The sequence below is a fragment of the Coregonus clupeaformis genome, chromosome 39 (assembly GCF_020615455.1).
Source record: "Coregonus clupeaformis isolate EN_2021a chromosome 39, ASM2061545v1, whole genome shotgun sequence".
In the NCBI taxonomy this organism is placed as follows: Eukaryota; Metazoa; Chordata; class Actinopteri; order Salmoniformes; family Salmonidae; genus Coregonus; species Coregonus clupeaformis.
This window is the reverse complement of record NC_059230.1, coordinates 5738416-5764814: the sequence shown is the minus strand read 5'-3', so window position 1 is coordinate 5764814 and position 26399 is coordinate 5738416. Positions and strand designations below refer to the sequence as shown.

The following is a 26399-nucleotide window of genomic DNA, read 5'->3' as shown; positions in this document are numbered from 1 at the left end:
TCTGGTCTTGGAGGCAGGAAGGACATCACCCTCTTCTGGTCTTGGAGGCAGGAAGGACATCACCCTCTTCTGGTCTTGGAGGCAGGAAGGACATCACCCTCTTCTGGTCTTGGAGGCAGGAAGGACATCACCCTCTTCTGGTCTTGGAGGCAGGAAGGACTTCACCCTCTTCTGGTCTTCACCCCACCAGGGCAAGGACAGTGACGAACTGTGAGCTCTGTAGGCAGCTCCTGGTAAACAGCGTCCGGTCAATCCACTGCTGCTGCTTCTTGTGGAGAGTTGACCGCCAGCTCTCTGGACGCACCAGCTCCATTTGAGAGAGAGAGAGAGTTCAAATACTAATAGTTGACCCAACATTAGCAAATATTAAATTACAATTTCTAAACTCCTCATTTATTATTTAAAAAACCTCGGCACTTTGAGGCATGCCTTGGAGGCAGGAAGGACATCACCCTCTTCAGCTGGGGCATTCGGAAGACGTGGCTTCATTGTTCCCACTGCAATTGCAACATGTCATATATGCATCACTTTTATAACACATAATATGATCCTTTCCTTTCCTATCGGATCATCAAGAACATCAAGGAGAGAGGTTCAATTGTTGTGAAGAAGGCGTCAGGGCGCCCAAGAAATCCAGCAAGCGCCAGGACCGTCTCCTAAAGTTGATTCAGCTGCGTGATCGGGGCACCACCAGTGCAGAGCTTGCTAAGGAATGGCAGCAGGCAGGTGTGAGTGCATCTGCACGCACAGTGAGGCGAAGAGTTTTGGAGGATGGCCTGGTGTCAAGAAGGGCAGCAAAGAAGCCACTTCTCTCCAGGAAAAACATCAGGGACAGACTGATATTCTGCAAAAGGTACAGGGATTGGACTGCTGAGGACTGGGGTAATTTTTTCTGATGAATCCCCTTTCCGATTGTTTGGGGCATCCGGAAAACACCTTGTCCGGAGAATACAAGGTGAGCGCTACCATCAGTCCTGTGTCATGCCAACAGTAAAGCATCCTAAAACCATTCATGTGTGGGGTTGCTTCTCAGCCAAGGGAGTGGGCTCACTCACAATTTTGCCTAAGAACACAGCCATGAATAAAGAATGGTACCAACACATCCTCCGAGAGCAACTTCTCCCAACCGTCCAAGAACAGTTTTGTGACGAACAATGCCATTTCCAGCATGATGGAGCACCTTGCCATAAGGCAAAAGTGATAACTAAGTGGCTCGGCGAACAAAACATCAACATTTTGGGTCCATGGCCAGGAAACTCCCCAGACCTTAATCCCATTGAGAACTTGTGGTCGATCCTCAAGAGGCAGGTGGACAAACAAAAACCCACAAATTCTGACAAACTCCAAGCGTTGATTATGCAAGAATGGGCTGCCATCAGTCAGGATGTGGCCCAGAAGTTAATTGACAGCATGCCAGGGCAGATTGCAGAGGTCTTGAAAAAGAAGGGTCAACAATGCAAATATTTGTCAATTGTCAATAAAAGCCTTTGACACTTATGGAATGCTTGTAATTATACTTCAGTATACCATAGTAACATCTGACAAAACTATCTCATAACACTGAAGCAGCGAACTTTGTGAAGACCAATACTTGTGTCATTCTCAAAACGTTTGACCACGACTGTACATGCACTGGAAGGTAGTTCATTAGAATCACGTTGCAGAAGAAAATGTCCCATGGCTTCAATACCGCCCTCGTGAGGAACATTTGTGTATAATGACTCAACATCAAAAGTAACTAACAAAGTATTCTCAGGGAGAGGATCAAGAGATTCAATAATAGAGATCATACTGCTGGTGTCCTTTACAAAGGACGGGAGCTGTTATGCGAGTGGTCTAATAAAAAAGTCAGCAAAAGTCGATAAAGGGGCCGTTACTGCATCAATGCCCGCTACAATAGGACGCCCTGGAGGTTTTGGAACATTCTTGTGTAATTTCGGCAAATAACTTAAATACCCATCCAGGACAGTAAAGATAGTGTTCTGAAATTGGGCAGTGGGGTCACTTCTCCGTTTCTTGTAGAAGGTGTTGTCAAGCAGTTGTCTATGATCATTTACATAAACTGTCCTATCCATGAATACAACCGACCCACCCTTATTAGCAGGGCGGGTAAGGACTGACGTATCTGATTGTAAATCAAGCAAAGCTTATTTTTATCCTTAGGTAAATTATGGAAAGATATGTACTCATGTTGTTTCTTCAGGAGATGAACACCATATTTTTCAACGAGTCTGCAATATGTCTCAATATAGTGATTGCTAGAAAATAACTCTTACTTCTAAAAGGAGTCGGAGTATGTGCAGGTGAGCAAGCTAAATGTTCAGTTGAAATATCACGATTTGGGGAGCTAAAATATTCCCTTAAACTGATGTTTCTAAAAAAACTAACATGTCTACCTTAACATCGAAATCTGAGTTGTAGGCACAAAAGATAACCCTTTATTAAGCAAGGAGACATGGGCAGGGCTCAATATCTTGCTTGATAAATGAAAGACACTCAGTCCCGTGGGTTCTGGGACCGTCTGAACGGTCTCCTCTGCCTCCGGTAGTCGTTTCTTCTTACCCTGTCGGCCCAGTCTATCGTTGGATTCAAAACTGCCACTGGAAGCGGATGAGCCGCTGGTTGTAGAGCGTTGGTCAGACGGGATTGGATAGAAGTAAGCAGCCTCCCTCCTGCGTCTGGCATGGAGAGGAGGAGCAGTACCTCTTTTGTCAGGGTTTCCCCAGAAGTAGACTTTGTCCTCTGCCTTGTCTTTAATGAGGTGTTCAGTAAGGGTCTGGAACAAACAGACGTGACTGTCATGAGCCTTCATGTACCGAACAAGCTTTTGAGTGTTGGAGGTTCGTCTTCTTGATGTCCCTCATTTGGGGATGACTTATTTTGTTCAATGGACTGTGTTCTAATGATTCATGCACAGATGATTTCTCCCCACGGTTCTGGTTTTGAGGCTTGGGCAGGCTGCAGTTCAACTGTCTAATGCCCTGCAAGGAGAAATACATGTAATGTATATTCCTGTTTGATATGCGTGCATATAATTAAATTGTACATGTTTTCCTTTGTAATATGACAGTGTTTGTTTTGTATCCAATGCATTCAGCTTACATTAGGATGAAGCAATGGAGTCTGGTCTTGAGACCACATATTGAGTGTCTCTGTCTTGTCTCGGCGTCTGATACATTTGTTTCCATCTGTCCAATAGTATTTCTCATCCACTTTCACCTAATTCTACTCATTCATGATATTGTTTGACTATTTTGGGAGGTGATGATTTACAGTTGACTCCTGATAAGAGTTCAAATACATTTTTACCTTACCAAATTATTTGATGGCCTGCAAAAAAAAACATTTACACACTGAAAAAATGAGCATGGACCAGAATGAGGCGCTCTCCTCTCTATATATAGTTCCTGCACTGAGGAATACCATCTTCAGAGAATGTTCTGATAATTTATCTGCAGATAATCAATGACTGGAGCTCAAAAAGCAACAGTAACAGTAAACAAACCATGGAGCCAAATTAAAGTTTCTTTCACATTCTTTATTTTGACAGGAAGTCAGTGCTGAGACAGGTCTCTTTTCCAGGGGAACCCTGTATACCACAAACTACACATTCATATACACATTAAATAAACTTAATTATACACTACAATACATGAAAAACAAAACACAATCATAAAAAATTAATAAAAAATACATTATTCAGTAACAAGGTCAAATACCCCAGAAACAGCAATTCCTCAAATTTTTAAGCACATTGTAGATCATTCCAAACGCAAGGCGCAAGGAAACCAAAGGCTGATTTAGCTAATTCTCTAGACACCAAAGGAGTCTCCAGAGTTAACCAGCCCTGTGAACGGGTTTGGTACCTTGTCATTTTAAATCTGAACAGTGACGCTAGGTAAGTCAGAAGTTTGTGGAGTTAGCAAAAAGAGAATAATTGTGTGATCGACGTGACTACATAGAGGTAATAAAACTGCCTCCTGTCATAAAATGAAGGGCACTATGAAAAACGTTATCCAGGTGTTTAAGAGTAGAGGAAGCTGCACTTTGATAAAACAGTACCACCATAATCAAGAACAGCTAGAAAGGCTGACTGCAAAATATGCGATTCGGTTTCTGACCTTCACAAAAAGGAGCTGTTAACTATTGTGCTTAAACTCCGTTTGTAACTGAATTTATAAAACGATGCCACTCGCGCAATTAAGAAATAAATAAGGAGTAAAGAAATAAAGTGGTGGAAAAAGTATCCAAACGTCATACTTGAGTAAAAGTAAAGATACTTTAATAGAAAATGACTCAAGTAAAAGTGACCCAGTAAAATACTACTTCAGTAAATGTCTGAAAGTATTTGGTTTTAAATATACTGAAGTATCAAAAGTAAAAGTATTAATGTAATGCGCACTTGTGTGTGGCAGTCGAAATGTATGGAGTAAAAAGTACATTATTTTCTTTAGGAATGTGGTGAAGTAAAAGTAGTCTAAAATATAAATAGTAAAGTAGTACTTAAGTAGTACTTTAAATTATTTTTACCGAAGTACTTTACACCACTGGAAATATAAATGGAAGAAAATACATAGACTATTGTTCTATGGAGTGTTCTGATTTTGTTTCAATAATATTACATGTCAAAAATAGTAGCACTGGAAAGTTCCATCCTGAGTGATAAATTAGAAGCTTTGAATGACTTTACCAGCAGCTACAGTAAGCTACACACTGCTGTCTGAGTTAAAGCTGCTGTGGTGACTTTACCAGCAGCTACAGTAAGCTACACACTGCTGTCTGAGTTAAAGCTGCTGTGGTGACTTTACCAGCAGCTACAGTAAGCTACACACTGCTGTCTGAGTTAAAGCTGCTGTGGTGACTTTACCAGCAGCTACAGTAAGCTACACACTGCTGTCTGAGTTAAAGCTGCTGTGGTGACTTTACCAGCAGCTACAGTAAGCTACACACTGCTGTCTGAGTTAAAGCTGCTGTGGTGACTTTACCAGCAGCTACAGTAAGCTACACACTGCTGTCTGAGTTAAAGCTGCTGTGGTGACTTTACCAGCAGCTACAGTAAGCTACACACTGCTGTCTAAGTTAAAGCTGCTGTGGTGACTTTACCAGCAGCTACAGTAAGCTACACACTGCTGTCTGAGTTAAAGCTGCTGTGGTGACTTTACCAGCAGCTACAGTAAGCTACACACTGCTGTCTAAGTTAAAGCTGCTGTGGTGACTTTACCAGCAGCTACAGTAAGCTACACACTGCTGTCTGAGTTAAAGCTGCTGTGGTGACTTTACCAGCAGCTACAGTAAGATACACACTGCTGTCTGAGTTAAAGCTGCTGTGGTGACTTTACCAGCAGCTACAGTAAGCTACACACTGCTGTCTGAGTTAAAGCTGCTGTGGTGACTTTACCAGCAGCTACAGTAGGTTAGACACTGCTGTCTGAGTTAAAGCTGCTGTGGTGATGCGCATTATACACTTTAATTCCCTGAACATCAACAATCATGCATGTCAGTGCATACAGCATAACAGAGTAAATAAAATCTACCTTAAATATATGTATTCAGACCCCTTGACTTTTTCCACATTTTGTTACGTTACAGCCTTATTCTAAAATGGATTAAATCATTTTTTTCAACATTATCAATCTACACACAAAATGTTAGCAAATGTACTAAACATTTTTTTTTAAACTGCAGCGATTACAGCCTCGAGTTCTTGGGTATGACGCTACAAGCTTGGCACACCTGTATTTGGGGGAGTTTCTCCCATTCTTCTCTGCAGAACCTCTCAAGCTCTGTCAGGTTGGATGGGGAGCGTCGCTGCACAGCTATTTTCAAGTCTCTCCAGAGATGTTCGTTCAGGTCCGGGCTCTGGCTGGGCCACTCAAGGACATTCAGAGACTGGTCCTGAAGCCAGGCTGTGTGCTTAGGGCTGTTGTCCTGTTGGAAGGTGAACCTTCGCCCCAGTCTGAGGTCCTGAGCGCTCTGGAGCAGGTTTTCATCAAGGATCTCTCTGTACTTTGCTCCGTTCATCTTTCCCTCGATCCTGACAAGTCTTCCTGTCGCTGAAAAACATCTCCACAGCATGATGCTGCCACCAACATGCTTCACCGTACGGATGGTGCCAGGTTTCCTCCAGCCGTGACGCTTGGCATTCAGGCCAAAGAGTTACATCTTGGTTTCATCAGACCAGAGAATCTTGTTTCTCATGGTCTGAGTCCTTTAGGTGCCTTTTGGCAAACTCCAAGCGGGTCGTCATGTGCCTTTTACTGAGGAGTGGCTTCCGTCTGGCCACTCTACCATAAAGGCCTGATTGGTGGAGACCAGCAGAGATGGTTGTCCTTCTGGAAGGTTCTCCCATCTCCACAGAGAAACTCTGGCGCTCTGTCAGAGTGACCATCGGTTTCTTGGTCACCTCCCTGACCAAGGCCCTTCTCCCGATTGCTCAGTTTGGCTGGGCGGCCAGATCTAGGAAGAGTCTTGGTGGTTCCAAACTTCTTCCATTTAAGAATGATGGAGGCCACTGTGTTCTTGGGGACCTTCAATGCTGCAGAAATTTTTTGGTACCCTTCCCCAGATCTGGGTCTGAATACTTATGTAAATAAGCTATTTCAGTTTTTATTTTTAATACATTTGCTTAAGATTCTAAAAACCTGTTTTCACTTTGTCAATATGGGGTATTGTGTGTAGATTGATGAGGATTTTTATTTATTTAATCAATTTTAGAATAAGGCTGTAATGTAACAAAATGTGGAAAAAGGGAAGGGGTGTGAATACTTTCCGAAGGCACTGTATCTAAACCGGCACATCTATCAGAGTCCTCCACCAGTTGGTGGCGCTCTTTTTCACGCTGATTTTCAAAACGACTTCTCCGGAAATCCGTTGCAGTGACAGAGACTCTAGGGAGTGTATCCACCATCTCTTCATGGGAACTCAAACACTACAGACCCGTTGTCCTCACGTCTCCCGTCTCCTCCGAAAGGTCCAAAATCATTACTCTGGTGGGAGGAGCTATAGGAGGACAGGCTCATTGTAATGGCTGAAATGGAATCAATGGAACTGAGTCAAACATGTGGTTTCCATATGTTAGATACTGTTCCATTGTTTCCCAAAACAAAACTGTGCACCCCTTTGGGTCCCCAGGACCAAGATTGAGAAACACTAACCCTCACCAACTCAACCCAACTGCAGATTACAGGCTAGTCTACCTTTAAGGCAAAGTTACAGGATAGAGGAGCACCTGGTGATTTTGGCAGGGAAGTTACAATGCCCCTCTTTGGCACAGTGAGAGGTCATCGTGACCCCAGAGACAAATCTTAGCACCTGAGAAGACCCTGATCAGAATATCCCTTCAGCAACTCCCTACGCGTGACCTCTGCCGCGACCCCGGCAATTCAAAACAGTCTCCCTCTTTCCAACTCAGCCAGGCTTTGATTGCTTCTGTACGCAATAACTGGTGCTTTTACTAGTAAAGTGCAGTGTCCCTGTCAAATAAATGAATACATCAGCACATATTACTGACTACCTAAGCCACACCTAAGATGGCGGATGCAACAACAAATGCTGACGACATAGTGCTATATATGGAGCGGTAGGCAGACTAGTGGTTAAGCGCATGGGGCCAGTAACCAAAAGGTTGCTGGTTCCAATCCCTGAGCCACCTAGGTGAAAAATCTGTCGGTGCCCTTGAGCAAGGCACTTAACCCTAGTTGCTCTGGATATGAGCTTCTGCTAAATGACTAACATGTAAATATAGCAATGCATAGTTCTATATAGTCATAGTCAAGCATGGTCCTTGGTAGCGCATGTAACTCCAGGATAGTGGGTTTGATTCCTGGGACCGTCCATACATGTCTGCTAAATGGCATATAACACTATTATTATAAATGAGATCATTTCACATCTTTTACAATCTTTTAAACCTCTGACAGACTGGGTTCACCGGCCTCATCTTCCTCATTATTCGTCGTCTCCTTGTTCTTCTTCATTAAGGGTTCTGCATTACTGACGTCCAAGGTTCCTGTTTAAATGGATGAGAGACAGGACTTGAAACAGAACCGTCTAACACGTCACATGAACACAGTCAACTAAGTCTGTGTTTCACATCCCTGGACTGGTGAAATCTACTATGTAGTCAAGTCCTCTGTTCAACCTCTTGACCATGTAGACCAGTGGTCACCAACCTTTTCTGAGTCAAGATCACTTTGAGTGAAAAAGCAGGCCGAGATCTACCCCTCAGATTCTCTTTTAAACATGACTGAAAAAACATAAGCAACATTAACCAATTAAAAACTGTTCTGTAGGGAGAGAGCGAGCAGTGGTGAGGCTGACTGATGACCTGTATCTGATGGTCCGTCTGAGGGGAGGGAGAGAGCAGTGGTGAGGCTGACTGATGGCTGCCTCTCACCCAACTCACTGTCCCTCCACCCTCCTTCCCTCTGCTGAGAAAAGGAGACAGTCTTCCAGCTGATGGCGAAACTCAGGTCGCACTAAGTGTTGACAGTGTTCGTTTAGTCTCTCTCTAGTCTTGGTTTTAAAAGTTTTGAAATCTCACAGCATCAACTTTGCTGTGCGTTAGAGGCTTTGTTTTAAACCTATGGCTCGATGATACTGTGCAGACACGGTGATCTGAGCTATCTGATTGGCCAGTGGTCGGCCTATAGGAGGACTTGATTTGCTCTCTGGACCTGCCGGGTAGGCGGAGTTCTACCTTCAGACAAATGAAATGGGAACAATTTTCCTTCCCGGCACCAGGGCTGCTGAATCCAGTGGACCTACTGCAAACAGCACCAAAAAAATAAAATAAATAGGAACACAAGGCTTTATCGTTGGGTTCTTTACAGAAATGTTTGGTGATCGACTAGCAATGTCTTGGAGATGGACCAGTCAATCGCGATCGACCGGTTGGTGACCACTGATGTAGACAGACATGAATTACCTCTCTCTGTAGGTTGTTTTATATAGCGCAGTTAGACCTCCACCAGATGACACTACCACACCAGGAAGTAACTCCCATGACTTACGTTTTTCCATGCTGATGGTCAACATCCCTTTTCTTATCAACAGGTAGAGACCTCCAACTCCAACAAGAGCTGTGACTCCAACTGCATTAAGAGCTGTCAGCCACAAAGACTGGCACTGCGTAGGAAACATTTGATCTGAAACACAGGATGTAGAATTATTACAATACCTAATGCGTATTACACATGAAATGACTTAAACAACAGGACATTTTTAACCGATAGTGCCTTCTTTCAAATATCCAAAACAGACCCTCACCTGGAATATGAACCCGTCTCTCCTTCATGTGTTTGATCTCCGGCTGTTGAACCCGACAGGTGAACGTGTTGTTGTCAGTTTTCGGGACGATGACATGGCTTGTCACACCACTCCATGACAGGCTCTGGGTAGCAGCCTTCAGCCTCACAGCGCAGGACCACCTCATCACCTTTGATTCCTTCAATGGAGATTACTGGTCGAGACGCTGCACCTATAGAGATACAGAGATATACCACGGCTCTCAGCCAATCAGCATTCAGGGCTCAAACCACCTTGTTTATAATGTTATACCACGGGTATGACAATAAAATAATTACGTTGGTAACCAGTTTATAATAGCAATAAGGCAACTCAGGGTTTGTGGTATGTGGCCAATATACCACGGCTAATGGCTATATCCAGGTTGCGTCGTGCATAAGAACAGACCTTAGCCGTGGTATATTGGCCATATGACACACCACCTCGTGACTTATTGCTTAAATATAACAAGGGTTTGCTAATACTTATGGACCTTAAAATTCAAAAAGTAACTTCCAATGACTCACAGCATTGTACATTGAATTAGCTGGGGTTATCACACTATTAAGGTTAGCATGTAGGCTAACCAATCTATCTAACTAATACTCATCAGGCAATGGACTTGACATTGAACTCACCCTTGATGTCATGTGATCTGTCTCTTAAGGGGGATTGGGTGGTCAGCAGGTGTGTTGACTCACCAACAATGAGTTGAATGGTGGTTTTCTGGTGGTCCAACAGTGGAACGTAACAGGTGTAGTTTCCAGCATCAGAGAGTTCCACTCTGGTCAGCTTTAAACTAGCGTTGCCTTCCTCTAGTTCTTCTTTAAACAGTGACGTCCTTCCCCTGAATGATGGATTCTGGAGCGCAAGGTCGTCCTTCTCATCTCTGTAAAGATGCACCTCTTTTGGTTTTAGGTCAGGTCTCTGCCATTCTACTGTCTGATACACAGCGCTAACGGTGGGTCTCAGGGTGCAGGGCAGGATGACGTCGTCACCAACTAAGGCCACAATGGGCTCAGCAGAACCAGCAACCTGAACTGTCCCTGAGAAGAAACAGATTACAGAGTGATATACTTTGAGACAAAGCAAGATACAGGCCTACTGAATGATGAACAGGTTGACAGTGACTCCCACAACAGCTAAGGCAGTTTGAACCAGGAAATGGTCTATGAACATTGACTAGCATTAGCAGTCCTACAAATTTGAACTTACATTCTAAAACCATCTCATTAATAGTAGGGATCAGTTAGAATAATCGGTTTATCGATTAGTTGATCAAGGGTGTTTGAATCAATCCCAGATACGGAAAAGGCTGCATTTCCCACAGACAGCTGATCTCTCTTTAGTGAGAGCTTTATACAAGGGAACCTCAGGAGCCACGTTTTAAAGGTCCAATGCAGCCGTTTTTAGCTCATTATCAAATCATTTCTGGGTAACAATTAAGTACCTTACAGTGATTGTTTTCACTTAAAATTGTCAAAAATAAACAAAAATAGAATCTTAGCAAAGAGCAATTTCTCAAGCAAGAATGTATCTAGGACTGTCTGGGAGTGGACTGAGTGGGGAGGGGGAAACTGAAAACTAGCTGTTATTGGCAGAGAGGTTTGGAACTCTTTCTTATTGGTCTATTAACTAATTTACCGCATGGTGATGTCACCATGGAATCACAAAACTCCATCCCACCAAAACAGGCTGAAATTTCAGTCAGTCTTTTCAAACAGCTCTTACACTAAAAGGGCATTATCATCATTTACACAATTTCACAGTATTATTCCAACCTCAGTGTGGAAATCAAACACAGGAAAATCACATTTTTGACTGCACTGGGCCTTTAATAGCTCTCCTGAATGGTTACCTGCAGACATTTGTTAAAAGAGGCAATCAGCCATTGAAACAATAACGAAGCCTATTCCCTGTTTCGGTAAAAAACTGAAGGAGGGGACTGAAGAAATGTAACCACTCTCAAGTTAATAGACAGAGCTATGGGTGCAACAACTGACCATCCATGACATCAAAATGTTACACCTGCAAATCTGTGTAAAGGACAAATAAACTTTAGATTTGGCCCCGGTTTCCAATAAGTATCTTAAGGCTAAGTTTATCGTTAGAGCCATAGGATCCTATCCGATGCTTTTGGGAAACCAGGCCCTGTTCCATTCTATAGATGCTGTGTATAAGAAAGTTTAAGAAAATAACGTCACAACCGCAAAATCCTCATTAGTACTAGCTAGCAAACGTATTTACCTGTGTCACTTGATGTTGATGATATAGTGATGATGTACATTAACATTGTAGACAACCAGCAGGGCAAAGAAGTCTTCATATTGCCCGGTTAAGCGTCCAACGTTATGGTGCTCCGGTTAAAGACACAAGAGGCAGGATCAGGCAGGAAACATTGACGTGAAGTGACTCTACTGACCTGGTTCCTTCCTTCCTCCCCGGTTTGTAGAAACCCACACATGCTGGAAACATCACGTGATACAAGCAGAACGTCACCGCCCGCCCCGCCCCTCCTCGCCCCTCCCCTCCAATGACTGTAAATGAACAGTGTTGCCATGTGGTCTTGTCGCCAAATGGGGCTACTTTGAAAACGATGTCGAGGGTTAAAATGTATTGGTCGAGTGTTGCGGGTTTTTGGCCAATTTCTAAGTTGCACGGCGGCCGTCAAGGCATTTCTCTTAAAAATATATATTTCACTGTGACCTGCTGCTGACTGTCAGGCTGTGAGACGGGCTGTTGCTGAGGGTGGGAGGGAGGGAGGGAGGGAGGGAGGGGGGGAGGGAGGGAGGGAGGGAGGGAGGGAGGGGGAGGGAGGGAGGTGGGGAGGTGGGGGAGGGAGGGAGGGAGGGGGGAGGGAGGGAGGGAGGGAGGGAGGGAGGTGGGCAGGGAGGGAGGGAGGGAGGGGGAGGGAGGGAGTGGTGTTGAGGTCCGAGAGGGTGTGTGCATGGACGGCTTGTTCAATAGGGCGATATGGGCGACGCACTGCCAAACGGGAAAAGGAAGGGATTTTTTCTAATCAATTATATCACGGCAACAGCAGTTATCAGTGTTCACGTCTGATCTGCCAGCCACTAAATGTCAAATCAGGCTAAAGTCGTGCTTCAAATGGCCCCGCCCCGTTTTTTGGGCGATTTCAGTCAGGTTGAAAATCGCCCAGAAGTCTCTCATAGCCTGTCATGTAAAATCTATTTTGTTCACATTTCAAAGCTTTCAATACATTCTCTATGGGTGTCTGTGTGCATGCACTTACGCGCTTTCGTCATACGTGACGTAACGTTGAACGTAACTAAGACAATGGCGGCTACCAGCGTCTATGTTGCGACCTGCAGTGTGGCGTTATTTTATGTTTTTAATTTGTAGACTTAGTTTACAAACATTCTGCAAACATTCTGCTTTGGACTGATCTTCGGTTTTGGACTGATCTTGTTGATCGTGTACATACCCGCTACGAACGGACTAAATAATGAAAACGCTGCTGGCAGCGGAATCCCAATACAGCTGGGAGACTTGACTGGATGACAGAGTCCCGGACAGAGAGGTGGAGCCGGCCACCTTCACCCTGGTCAGAGCGGACCGCGATCCTGGTAAGAGAGCGACTCTGTACCCGACATTGAACTGCTTTCTGTGTCATTGAACCTTACTATTGTTGATAAAACAAGTTTACTGGAGAACGGAGAAAAAGTAGAGACTTTTGGACAAGGTGGATAATTGTATAATATAAGGCAGTTTATTCAGAGGTAAAGATATCTGGAATCGCGTGCACGGACCCGTTCGTCAAACTCGTAGGGGAGTTTATCAGAAGAGCCCCTAAACATTGTGTGCTGACATTTTATACAATAAAATGAAGTAGGTTGAATCTAGTAGTTCTGATCTTCTGATTGGTCCTGATGAGTTGGGCGATGTCACCTCCAGGCTAGTGTCACTGTTGCATTGGCTCTGAGTCGGGTTCTCTGTCTTCAGATGTTCAGCCTAAGAGAAGAGGATTTGTGTGTGTGTGTGTGTGTGTTTGTTATCAGTGTGTGTGTGTGTGTGTGTGTTTGTTATCAGTGATGATGTGTGTGTGTGTGTGTGTGTGTGTGTTTATCAGTGATGATGTGTGTGTGTGTGTGTGTGTGTGTGTGTGTGTGTGGGTGTGTGTCCTCAGGGCAAGAACTCGTGAGTTGGAAGAACTGAGAGACCTATGGCGTGGGTGTTATCCTTAGCCACCTGCTGACAAGGCTGACAAGATAGGACTCTTGTTCATTGTATTGAATACAAAGGCCCAACACAAAATGGGTCATGCACAAGATTTTAGTCAGACCAAGCTATAACATTATATATTTACTACGACAGTACATTCAACCAAAAGCTAATATAACAAAGGCATCAGAGATTATTTATAATCTGTCACAGAAACTGGAATCCATCTCCCCAGATCAGTCAATAAATGCTTCTGGTATTGACTTATATGCTGCCCCTGTCTTCATGTTGTTGCTGGACATATCTTTTTTAAAATGTGTGTAGGTCACCTAAATCATCAGAAAAATTGCCCCTCCTGAGAATTTTTTCAGGAGCCGCCACTGGGTGTGTGTGTGTGTGTGTTGAGAGGGCACTACAGTTGAGACAGGCTGTTGCTGAGGGAGTGAGTGGTGTTGAGGTCCGGAGGGTTGTGTGTGTGTTGACATTTACATTTACGTCATTTAGCAGAGAGTGTTTGTGTGTTTGTGTGTGTGTGTGTGTTGAGCACTATAGTTATTTACTGAGTCATGTGAGCGACAGGAGCAGTAGGCGCGCACATTGACAACTTTTTACCGGTTGTAGGTAGGCTATTTAGATTGTCAATATGGAGGCACCTATTTCCAACCCTTTTTCCATAAAACATTAATACTCTAGAACTGATGCACATCAATAAATAATGGAGACAAAGCACTGGAAAACGACTTTGGGCGCACTAGAGCTCAATCTATAAATCCACTCCGAGATGGTTTAAACCGCATTCCCTTCGTGTGCCCAAGCGCAATAGCTCAAAAGACCGCCTCCCATTGGTTGCCGAGCGCTGGGCAATGACCAATCATATCGAGTGGTTGGTTCCCATGACGACATGGACGCTATTCGACCCAAGGCGGAGACTTTCTTCATCAAAGATGGCGGACAGAAATACTAGCTAGGATGGAAGCAAATGTTAGTCATTATAACGTCGTAACGAATCATGCAAAAAAAAAAGTACATTTGAGAGGAATATGTTAGTTAATGTAGAGACAAACGATTATGCATCGTTTTTTGTCATGAAGTTAATTTACGAAAATCGCGATTTAGCAAGCTAGCTGACTAGGTAACATTAGCCAGCTAGCTTTATGGACGTTGTGACATGACATGAGTATGTAATTCTGGTTGTTTCATGTTTTAGGGACTCCTGAGGAAACCAGCAAACCAGGCTGTCGTCTTGGGAAACAGTGGATTTAAAGAATCTAGCTAGATAAAGCATTTACTGCAAATTGAATGTACTATTTTCTTGCTTATTGTGCAGTGGAGGATAAAAAAAATACCTGTATGTCTATGGATGTGTAGCTAGCTATGTAGCTGATCTGTGAATGGACCCTAAAATGTTTGGTATAAATATTAGTTCAGAACCTAGCTATGAACCTCAGCTATCATAGCCGGTTGGATCAACTTCAAAACAGTCTGAATGGCATTAATGAAGTCTATGGATTAAGTAGAATATAACATTACTTTATTGTGCCAAGGATGCAAGTCGTATATACATGTAGTTATTACCAAGCATGAGATCCCCACATTGTAGCCTTTACATTTAATATATTCACTGATCATGTACTCTACCTTGGCAAATAAAGGTGTGGTTCAGGTAAGAATGTCTGTGAGACATTATTTTTCAGTCATATCCAATACCAGGAGTATCAAACTCCAGTCTTTGATTGATGCTGTGTCTGCATGTATGTATTACAATTATACACTTCAACAGTGTTTACCAATCCTGGTCCTGGGACATCAATGGTTACACATTGTAACTATGCAATAGAGTACTAACATGATTTAACTAGTTAAAGGCTGATTTGTAATTCTTGAGTAAGTCCTTTAAACAGATCAACATTCACAAGGCCGCAGGGCCAGACGGATTACCAGGACGTGTACTCCGAGCATGCGCTGACCAACTGGCAAGTGACTTCACTGACATTTTCAACCGGTCCCTGACAGAGTCTGTAATACCTACATGTTTCAAGCAGACCACCATAGTCCCTGTACAATTGGTAACACATTACGCTGTGAAGGACTGAAATCCTGCAGCGCCCGCAAGGTCCCCCTGCTAAAGAAAGCACATATACAGGCCCGTCTGAAGTTTGCCAATGAACATCTGAATGATTCAGAGGAGAACTGGGTGAAAGTGTTGTGGTCAGATGAGACCAAAATCGAGCTCTTTGGGATCAACTCAACTCGCCGTGTTTGGAGGAGGAGGAATGCTGCCTATGACCCCAAGAACACCATCCCCACTGTCAAACATGGAGGTGGAAACATTATGCTTTGGGGTGTTTTTCTGCTAAGGGGACAGGACAACTTCACCGCATCAAAGGGACGAGGGACGGGGCCATGTACCGTCAAATCTTGGGTGAGAACCTCCTTCCCTCAGCCAGGGCATTGAAAATGGGTCGTGGATGGGTATTCCAGCATGACAATGACCCAAAACACACAGCCAAGGCAAAAAAACGGTTGTCGCTCAAGAAGAAGCACATTAAGGTCCTGGAGTGGCCTAGCCAGTCTCCAGAACTTAATCCCATAGAAAATCTGTGGAGGGAGCTGAAGGTTTGAGTTGCCAAACGTCAGCCTCGAAACCTTAATGACTTGGAGAAGATCTGCAAAGAGGAGTGGGACAAAATCCCTCCTGAGATGTGTGCAAACCTGGTGGCCAACTACAAGAAACGTCTGACCTCTGTGATTGCCAACAAGGGTTTTGCCACCAAGTACTAAGTAATGTTTTGCAGAGGGGTCAAATACTTATTTCCCTCATTAAAATGCAAATCAATTTATAACATTTTTGACATGCGTTTTTCTGGATTTTTTGGTTGTTATTCTGTCTCTCACTGTTAAAATAAACCTACCATTCAAATTATAGACTGATCATGTCTTTGTCAGTGGGCAAACGTACAAAATCAGCAGGGGATCAAATACTTTTTTCCCTCACTGTAGTCATAGTCAAGCATGGTCCTTGGTAGCGCATGCAACTCCAGGATAGTTTGATTCCTGGGACCGTCCATACATGTCTGATAAATGGCATATAACACTATTATTATAAATTAGATTTTTTATTTTATTTTTTCACCTTTATTTAACCAGGTAAACCAGTTGAGTACAAGTTCTCATTTACAACTGCGACCTGGCCAAGATAAAGCAAAGCAGTGCGATAAAAACAACAACACAGAGTTACATATGGGGTAAAACAAAACAAAGTTAAAAAAAATACAACAGAAATAAATATATACACAGATCATTTCACATCTTTTACAGTCTTTTAAACCTATGACAGACTGGGTTCACTGGCCTCATCTTCCTCATTCTTCGTCGTCTCCTTGTTCTTCTTCATTAAGGGTTCTGCATTACTGACATCCAAGGTTCCTGTTTAAATGGATGAGAGACAGGACTAGAACAGAACCGTCTAACACGTCACATGAACACAGTCAACTAAGTATGTGTTTCACATCCCTGGACTGGTGAAATCTACTATGTAGTCAAGTCCTCTGTTCAACCTCTTGACCATGTAGACCAGTGGTCACCAACCTTTTCTGAGTCAAGATCACTTTGAGTGAAAAAGCAGGCCGAGATCTACCCCTCAGATTCTCTTTTAAACATGACTGAAAAAACATAAGCAACATTAACCAATTAAAAACTGTTCTGTAGCAATGAGGTTTGTGCAGTAGGCTAGAAGTCCAATACATTATCACTGCATATTGGCTATGCTTGGATTTCCCTGCCAATCTTGTTCTTCTCAGACCACTTAGAAATTATATTTTTATAAATGTGTTATATGATCACACTGGTAATAGATCATGTGTTGTATTATTTGTGAGGCACAGCTAAGTGAGAATAATAATTAGCTTTTATTTTTACTGAACTGATGACCTGTATCTGATGGTCAGTCTGAGGGGAGGGAGAGAGCAGTGGTGAGGCTGACTGATGACCTGTATCTGATGGTCAGTCTGAGGAGGGAGAGAGCAGTGGTGAGGCTGACTGATGACCTGTATCTGATGGTCAGTCTGAGGGGAGGGAGAGAGCAGTGGTGAGGCTGACTGATGACCTGTATCTGATGGTCAGTCTGAGGGGAGGGAGAGAGCAGTGGTGAGGCTGACTGATGACCTGTATCTGATGGTCAGTCTGAGGGGAGGGAGAGAGCAGTGGTGAGGCTGACTGATGACCTGTATCTGATGGTCAGTCTGAGGGGAGGGAGAGAGCAGTGGTGAGGCTGACTCTCACCCAACTCACTGTCCCTCCACCCTCCTTCCCTCTGCTGAGAAAAGGACAGTCTTCCAGCTGATGGCGAAAACTCAAGTCGCACTGCATAATATCTGCCTCATGCACCAATTCATATTGTTGCTCCAATGACCAGAGAGAGTGAAATATTCCTCGAAATATTAAAAAAGACACAAGCCGCTAATAATAACAAACTCAAACTTAGCCAGACACTTTGCTACTCATTCATTGCAGCTGCAGTGCTGGTTGTAGCAGAGTAGGAAGAACATTTTATGTCTAATAAAAGTGTTGAACTAAGTGTTGGCAGTGCTGAATAACAACAAACATGAACTTACTCATGAAAACAGCAGCTCTTTGCTGTATTCGTTGAGTCTCTCTCTAGTCTTGGTTTTAAACGTTTTTGAAATCTCACAGTATCAACTTTGCTGTGCGTTAGAGGCTTTGTTTTACAGCCAATGGCTCGAAGAAACTGTGCAGACACGGTGATCTGAGCTATCTGATTGGCCAGTGGTCGGCCTATAGGAGCACTTGATTTGCTCTCTGGACCTGCCGGGTAGGCAGAGTTCTACCTTCAGACAAATGAAATGGGAACACTTTTCCTTCCCGGCACCAGGGCTGCTGAATCAAGTGGACCTACTGCAAACAGCACCAAAGACATAAAATAAATAGGAACACAAGGCTTTATCGTTGGGTTCTTTACAGAAATGTTTGGTGATCGACTAGGAATGTCTTGGAGATGGAGCAGTCAATCGCGATCGACCGGTTGGTGACCACTGATGTAGACAGACATGAATTACCTCTCTCTTTAGGTTGTTTTATATAGCGCAGTTAGACCTCCACCAGATAACACTACCACACCAGGAAGTAACTCCCATGACTTACGTTTCTCCATGCTGATGGTCAATATCCCTTTTCTTATCAACAGGTAGAGACCTCCAACTCCAACAAGAGTTGTGACTCCAGCTGCAACAAGACCTGTCAGCCACAAGGACTGGCACTGCGTAGGAAACATTTGATCTGAAACACAGGATGTAGAATTATTACAATACCTAATGCGTATTACACATGAAATGACTTAAACAACAGGACATTTTTTACTGATAGTGCCTTCTTTCAAATATCCAAAACAGACCCTCACCTGGAATATGAACCCGTCTCTCCTTCATGTGTTTGATCTCCGGCTGTTGAACCCGACAGGTGAACGTGTTGTTGTCCGTTTTCGGGACGATGACATGGCTTGTCACAGTGTAGCAGCCTTCACGGTCTCTGGATGTCTCTGGAGGTCCAGCAGCAGGGAGGACACGTCCATGAACGTCACACCACTCCATGACAGGCTCTGGGTAGCAGCCTTCAGCCTCACAGCGCAGGACCACCTCATCACCTTTGATTCCTTCAATGGAGATTACTGGTCGAGACGCTGCACCTATAGAGATACAGAGATATACCACGGCTCTCAGCCAATCAGCATTCAGGGCTCAAACCACCTTGTTTATAATGTTATACCACGGGTATGACAATAAAATAATTACGTTGGTAACCAGTTTATAATAGCAATAAGGCAACTCAGGGTTTGTGGTATGTGGTCAATATCCCACGGCTAATGGCTATATCCAGGTTGCGTCGTGCATAAGAACAGACCTTAGCCGTGGTATATTGGCCATATACCACACCCCCTCGTGACTTATTGCTTAAATATAACAAGGGTTTGCTGCTACTTATGGACCTTAAAATTCAAAAAGTAACTTCCAACGACACAGCATTGTACATTGAATTAGCTGGGGTTATCACACTATTAAGGTTAGTATGTAGGCTAACCAATCTAACTAACTAATACTCATCAGGCAATGGACTTGACATTGAACTCACCCTTGATTTCATGTGATCTGTCTCTTAAGGGGGATTGGGTGGTCAGCAGGTGTGTTGACTCACCAACAATGAGTTGAATGGTGGTTTTCTGGTGGTCCAACAGTGGAATGTAACAGGTGTAGTTTCCAGCATCAGAGAGTTCCACTCTGGTCAGCTTTAAACTAGCGTTGCCTTCCTCTAGTTCTTCTTTAAACAGTGACGTCCTTCCCCCGAATGATGGATTCTGGAGCGCAAGGTCGTCCTTCTCATCTCTGTAAAGATGCACCTCTTTTGGTTTTAGGTCAGGTCTCTGCCATTCTACTGTCTGATACACAGCGCTAACGGTGGGTCTCAGGGTGCAAGGCAGGATGACGTCGTCGCCAACTAAGGCCACAATGGGCTCAGCAGAACCAGCAACCTGAACTGTCCCTGAGAAGAAACAGATTACAGAGTGATATACTTTGAGACAAAGCAAGATACAGGCCTACTGAATGTTGAGCAGGTTGACATTGACTCCCACAACAGCTAAGGCAGTTTGAACCAGGAAATGGTCTATGAACACTGACTAGCATTAGACTAAGCAAGATATAATGTTGAGCAGGTTGACAGTGACTCCCACACTAAAACCATCTCATTAATAGTAGGGATCAGATAGAATAATCGGTTTATTGATTAGTTGATCGAGGGTGTTTGAATCAATCACAGATACGGAAAAGGCTGCATTTCCCTTAGACAGCTGATCTCTCTTTAGTGAGAGCTTTATACAAGGGAACCTCAGGAGCCACTTTTTAAAGGTCCAATGCAGACGTTTTTAGCACATTATCAAACCATTTCTGGGTAACAATTAAGTACCTTACTGTGATTTTGACCATTTGAATTGAAAACAAAGTTTGAAAAAAATAGAATCTTAGCAAAGAGAATTTCTCAAGCAAGAATGTATCTAGGACTGTCTGGGAGTGGTCTGAGTGGGGAGGGGGGAACTGAAAACTAGCTGTTATTGGCAGAGAGGTTTGGAACTCTTTCTTATTGGTCCATTAACTAATTTACCGCAAGGTGATGTCACCATGGAATCACAAAACTCCATCCCACCAAAACAGGCTGAAATTTCAGTCAGTCTTTTCAAACAGCTCTTACACTAAAAGGGCATTATCATCATTTACACAATTTCACAGTATTATTCCAACCTCAGTGTGGAAATCAAACACAGGAAAATCACATTTTTGACTGCACTGGGCCTTTAATAGCTCTCCTGAATGGTTACCTGCAGACATTTGTTTAAAGCGGCAATCAGCTGTTGAAACAATAACAAAGCCTATTCCCTGTTTCGGTAAGAAACTGAAGGAGGGGACTGAAGAAATGTAACCACTCTCAAGTTAATAGACAGAGCTATGGGAGCAACAACTGACCATCCATGACATCAAAATGTTACACCTGCAAATCTGTGTACACGACAAATACACTTTGATTTGGCCCCGGTTTCCTAGAAGTATCTTAAGGCTAAGTTTATCGTTAGAGCCATAGGATCCTATCCGATGCTTTTGGGAAACCAGGCCCTGTTCCATTCTATAGATGCTGTGTATAAGAAAGTTTAAGAAAGTGTAAGAAAGTAACGTTACAACCGCAAAATCCACATTAGTACTAGCTAGCAAACGTACTTACCGCCTGTGTCACTTGATGTTGATGATATAGTGATGATGTACATTAACATTGTACACAACCAGCAGGGCAAAGAAGTCTTCATATTGACCGGTTAAGCATCCAACGGTTAAAGACACAATCGGCATTAAAAGGCATTAAAAGGCAAGTGACGTGACTCTGCTGAGCAGCCTGGATCTCTCCAACAGGGGCAGTGTGTTCATTAGGGCGATATGGGCGACGCACTGCCAAACGGGAAAAGGAAGGGATTTTTTTTCTAATCAATTATATCACGGCAACAGTAGTTATCAGTGTTCTAATCTAGACGTCTGATCTGCCACTAAATGTCCAATCAGGCTAAAGTCGTGCTTCAAATGGCCCCGCCCCTTTTGGGGCGATTTCAGTCAGGTTGAAAATCGCCCAGGAGTCTCTCATAGACTCTCATGTAAAATCTATTTTTTTTCAAATATCAGAGCTTTCAATACAATCTCTATGGGTTCCGTGAGGGCTTGCACTTACGCGCTTTCGTCATACGTAACATAAGTAATAGGGGTGTAACGATCCATCTACTACATCGATGTATTGATTTATATTCATATGATCCAACTACATCGATCTGTGCTCGGCGAGTTGGCCTTTTGGACAACATATATCGATCTAACATCGTTTTAAAATGTAATAAATCGATTGTATCGATACTAGGAAATAACCCATTGGATTTAAGCACGTCAGACTTTATATGCAGGGGTGCACATAACTGGTACGCAGATACGCAAGCGCGACAAAAATCAGTAATGCGTAATGCCACTTGTGTTACTACGCGCCTTTGCGTACTTGACCGATCTTCTCATCTAACCTTACACATGACATGTTGCTTGTCAACTACTGTCAGGGATGTCCAAAAAGCAACAGACATTAAGCAGCTTCTTTGGCGTTTTGCCACCTACAAAGAAACGCCAACTGGAGCCAGAGCCGAAGAAAATACTTTTTTCGGAAAAGTGGCTTGAAGCTAACGATGAGCGCACTGAAATGTGGTGCAAGATTTGCCGCTCAAATCCACATCTAGCAGACAAAACAGGTGCATTTTATAAAGGCTCAAAGAATTTCAACCATCCTTTATTTGACAAACATGAAAAGAGCAAGGAGCACACGAATGTGGCGCAAGCCATTGCTAAAAGCTAGCCGAGAATAAATGTCCAGTCGCCCACTTGCCAGACAAGCTGAATGAAGAACAGCGGCAAGCTCTGTTTAATATTTTTCTCTTTCCATAAAGCTAAACACGCACGTCCCATGTCTTCCTATTCTGAGGATGTTCCTTTACTGAATGCTTTTTGATGGATCTGAGGACATCACAAAAACTGAGCAGGAAATAGTTTACATTGTGTCTGTGTCCAGCAACGGAGAGTTTACTTTGGACTTTATTGGACTGATTGAATTGGGTGCTGACTGAACCGCACAGGCCATAACAGACGGACTTGTGAGACTTTTGGTAAGTTTCATAATACCAGATGGTCTGCATGGAGTCATGAAACACTGTTAAAAATATCAAGACTATTGCCAGCCATTAAAATGCAACTGGTTACCAGGTATTTATTTCAGTCACACTGGTTGAATTTTTGTCTAAAAGGTTACTGAATCGATTTCAAGTCACTGAATTGTTTCGGATCGTATCGTTCTAAATGAACCAGTATCGTCCTTGAATCGTATCGACAACCACGAATCGTGATACAAATCGAATCGTTGTTAAAACGAATCGTTACACCCCTAATAAGTAACCATGAACATAACTAAGAAAAGAGCGGGTAGCAGCGTCAATCAATTCACGTACTACTGTCAAGATGGCTAGCTTTGCGAGGCAAAGATGAAACTGAGGGCTCCACCAACCCTGGTATTTTTCTTGGACTTGTCAACTTTGTGGCACAATTAGATGAGGTGTTTGATGACCATCTTAAAAATGCTAGAGTTTTCAAGGGCACATCAAAGACCATTCAAAACGAGCTACTGGAGTGTATGCTAGCGGTCATGAGGGAACATATTGTGGAGGAGGTGAAGTCGGCGAACTTCGTAGCTATCCAAGCTGACGAGACCACGGATATTTCACTGTGACCTGCTCCTGACTGTAGGCAGTGAGACTGGCTGTTGCTGAGGGAGTGAGGGAGGGAGGGAGGGAGGGAGGGAGGGAGGGAGGGAGGGGGAGGGAGGGGGGAGGGAGTGGTGTTGAGGTCCGGAGGGGTGTGTGTGTGTGTGTGTGTGTGTTGAGAGAGCACTACAGTTGAGACAGGCTGTTGCTGAGGGAGTGAGTGGTGTTGAGGTCCGGAGGGGTGTGTGTGTGTTGACATTTACATTTACGTCATTTAGCAGAGAGAGTGTTTGTGTGTTTGTGTGTGTTGAGCACTATAGTTATTTACTGAGTCATGTGAGCGACAGGAGCAGTACGCGCGCACGTTGTGACAACTTTTTACCGGTTGTAGGTAGGCTATTTAGATTGTCAATATGGAGGCACCTATTTCCAACCCTTTTTCCATAAAACATTAATACTCTAGAACTGATGCACATCAAGAAATAATGGAGACAAAGTACTGGAAAACGACTTTGGGCGCACTAGAGCTCAATCTATAAATCCACTCCGAGATGGTTTAAACCGCATTCCCCTCGTGTACACTAGCGCAAGAGCTCAAAAGACCGCCTCTCATTGGTTGCCGAGCGCTGGGCGATGACCAATCATATTGAGTGGTTGGTTCCCATGATGACTTGGACGCTATTCGACCCAAGGCGGAGACTTTCTTCATCAAAGATGGCGGAAAGAAATACTAGCTAGGATGGAAGCAAATGTTAGTCATTATAACGTCGTAACAAATCATGCAAAAAAAATTACAGTTGAGAGGAATATGTTAGTTAATGTAGAGACAAACCATTATGCATATTTTTTTGTCATTTTTTAGCTAGCTAGTGTGGGGATCTAGATGTGATGACTAGCTTAGAAAGAATGCATTAATGATTAAACATAAAAGGTTTGTACTGTACTGATATAAATTGTTTCACATAACAAGCTGTGATTCATGTGAGGAACGTTAGGGGGTAGGATGAGATAAGACTTGTATTTCTCACAGACACATACACACTGCCTCTTTGTTAAACCGCGCTCAAGGACGTAGGTACAGGGGAACAGTGTCTATGGGTGCTGACTCTACAGGTTGTGATGATAACAACTTATGCCTGGCAACAGTGTGCAACAGTGGAGCGCCAAGGGACTGGGACCAGCCTGTGCGCCAACGGATAGGCTGAGTAAGTCTAAAGTGCCCTGTGTGGTATTTCAGTGGACCCGTATATACGAACATCATATTTACCATTGAAGTGGTTTGCATTAATTAAAATACTAGTCTATTTAGAAGACGTGTATTGACCTCTTTTGTTCCTAATACCAGATTTGAATTGACGCAACTTAACAATTGGTGACCACCGACTGTGATCTGGTAGAAGGGACTTCGCTGGGTATTATCCGGCCCATTGGACATCTCTGTCATTGAACGGTGTGTTTCACAAAGAGTCCGGACTACTAAAAACAGGTAAGCAGACACCTATTGTTATATAACTAAAGTTCTGCACATTGGCTTTATCCAAATAAATTTTGTGAAACACCTGACTGATGTAAGTGAACTAAATTATGAAACTATTATGAGTAGATAAGCACCATATTGTGACATGTAAACCTGTGGTGAATGTGATGTTAAATCTTGGTACCATAGAGTATTGTTTCACCGGCACGTACCAGAAGGCTAGGTACGGCTAGGATCGGGAAATAATACTCAAATCCCCAGGCTAGGACCACCAGGGGTGGGAACTGGGGGTACAGGGAATTATTGGCTTAAAAGTGTTGCGCTATTGACACGTATCAGAAGGCTAGATACGGCTAGAATCATAAGGGGCACTTAAATGTTAGTCGACTCCAGGCTAGGATCACAAGTGGTGAGAACTGGAGGCGTAGGGAATTATTGGTTAAAAGTGTTGCGCTATTGACACGTATCAGAAGGCTAGATACGGCTAGGATCATAAGGGGCACTTACATTTTAGATAGTGTTGCACTACTGACACGTATCAGAGGGCTAGATACGGCTAGGATCAGGGGGACACTTTAAAGTATAGTGTGTCGTATGAATGAGGGTGCGAATGATCCCAGACGAAATAAAAGAGTGAATAGGGGTTATTAAAATTAATAAACCTGTATACCTTGATAGAAAACGAATTAGGAATTAAAGACGTCTGTGGCTGTCCAAACTGTATAATTTGTGAATAACTATTGGGATTGTGGTTGCTTAAACCGTATAACCCGTTAATAACAATTGGGAACATAAAGGTAAAATAATGAATAACTAGTATGACTAAACTGAAACGTTTGAACTGATATGATTGAACTGTAACGTTTGATGTTTGACCCTGCAAAATACTGGTTAAATAATTAGACTGAAATAATTTGGTTTATCATTGAAATATAAATATGCACCGACTTTAACTAATTAGGTGGGAATAATTTGATTTAAATAAATAGACTAACGTACTTTAAATAACGGCAGAATATTGGAAACGCTAAAATGAAAAGCAGACAAAGCCTGTTCCGACTGGACACAGGAGGGGAGGGGCTGGAGACAGCGAGAGTGTGGCTTTTGGAGTCAGGAAACACTGGGAGTTGGCTGGGAACACCACGGGCGATTGTTTCTGAGGTGCCTGTGGGTTTCTGACGATATATACTGTGATGCCACGAGAGGCTACCGCTTCCAGCGGGGTTGCCCAAGTAGTGCAAGGAGTCCAGGTTCAACCAAAACAAGGATTTTATTAAAGGTCTTCGGCAACTAACGAAATTATAACACAATTCTCTTCTTCCCCGAGCCCACCCTCCAGACCGTGTCTCTTCCCTTCAAAACAACTCCAGCCCATCAGCCCCTGATTGGTTTCAGCTGCGCGGGAAGATTGGCCATAGAGGGTTGGAGTTCCCGACCATACCAGCAGATGGAGCCATAGCTGTCTGGGTTTGCAGCCATCTCAGGGGGATGTAACGTCCCTCCAGGACACAGCCTCTCGTGACATCACACATCCCCCTCCTCGGGACCGACGTCCTCGTCGGGGTAAAGGCAGCGAAGAAGGCATCACGCCGGGAGAGGGCGTCCGCATTGCCGTGG

General features: G+C 43.5%; 1 protein-coding gene and 1 pseudogene across 1 annotated transcript; both read right to left on the bottom strand.

Annotated features, from left to right (window-relative positions):
• Positions 1–7904: 7904 nt before the first annotated feature.
• LOC121557882 lies at positions 7905–11609 on the bottom strand (annotated as a pseudogene).
• A 5186-nt stretch (positions 11610–16795) lies between these two features.
• On the bottom strand, positions 16796–21332 carry LOC121557877 (CD276 antigen-like). Its single transcript, XM_041871343.1, has 5 exons — positions 21250–21332; positions 19675–20019; positions 18884–19168; positions 18628–18762; positions 16796–16893 (listed from the first exon to the last, which is right to left on the bottom strand). Exons 1-5 carry the CDS (start codon positions 21329–21331, stop codon positions 16796–16798), a joined length of 945 nt encoding a protein of 314 aa, XP_041727277.1. The 5' UTR covers position 21332.
• Positions 21333–26399: the final 5067 nt, after the last annotated feature.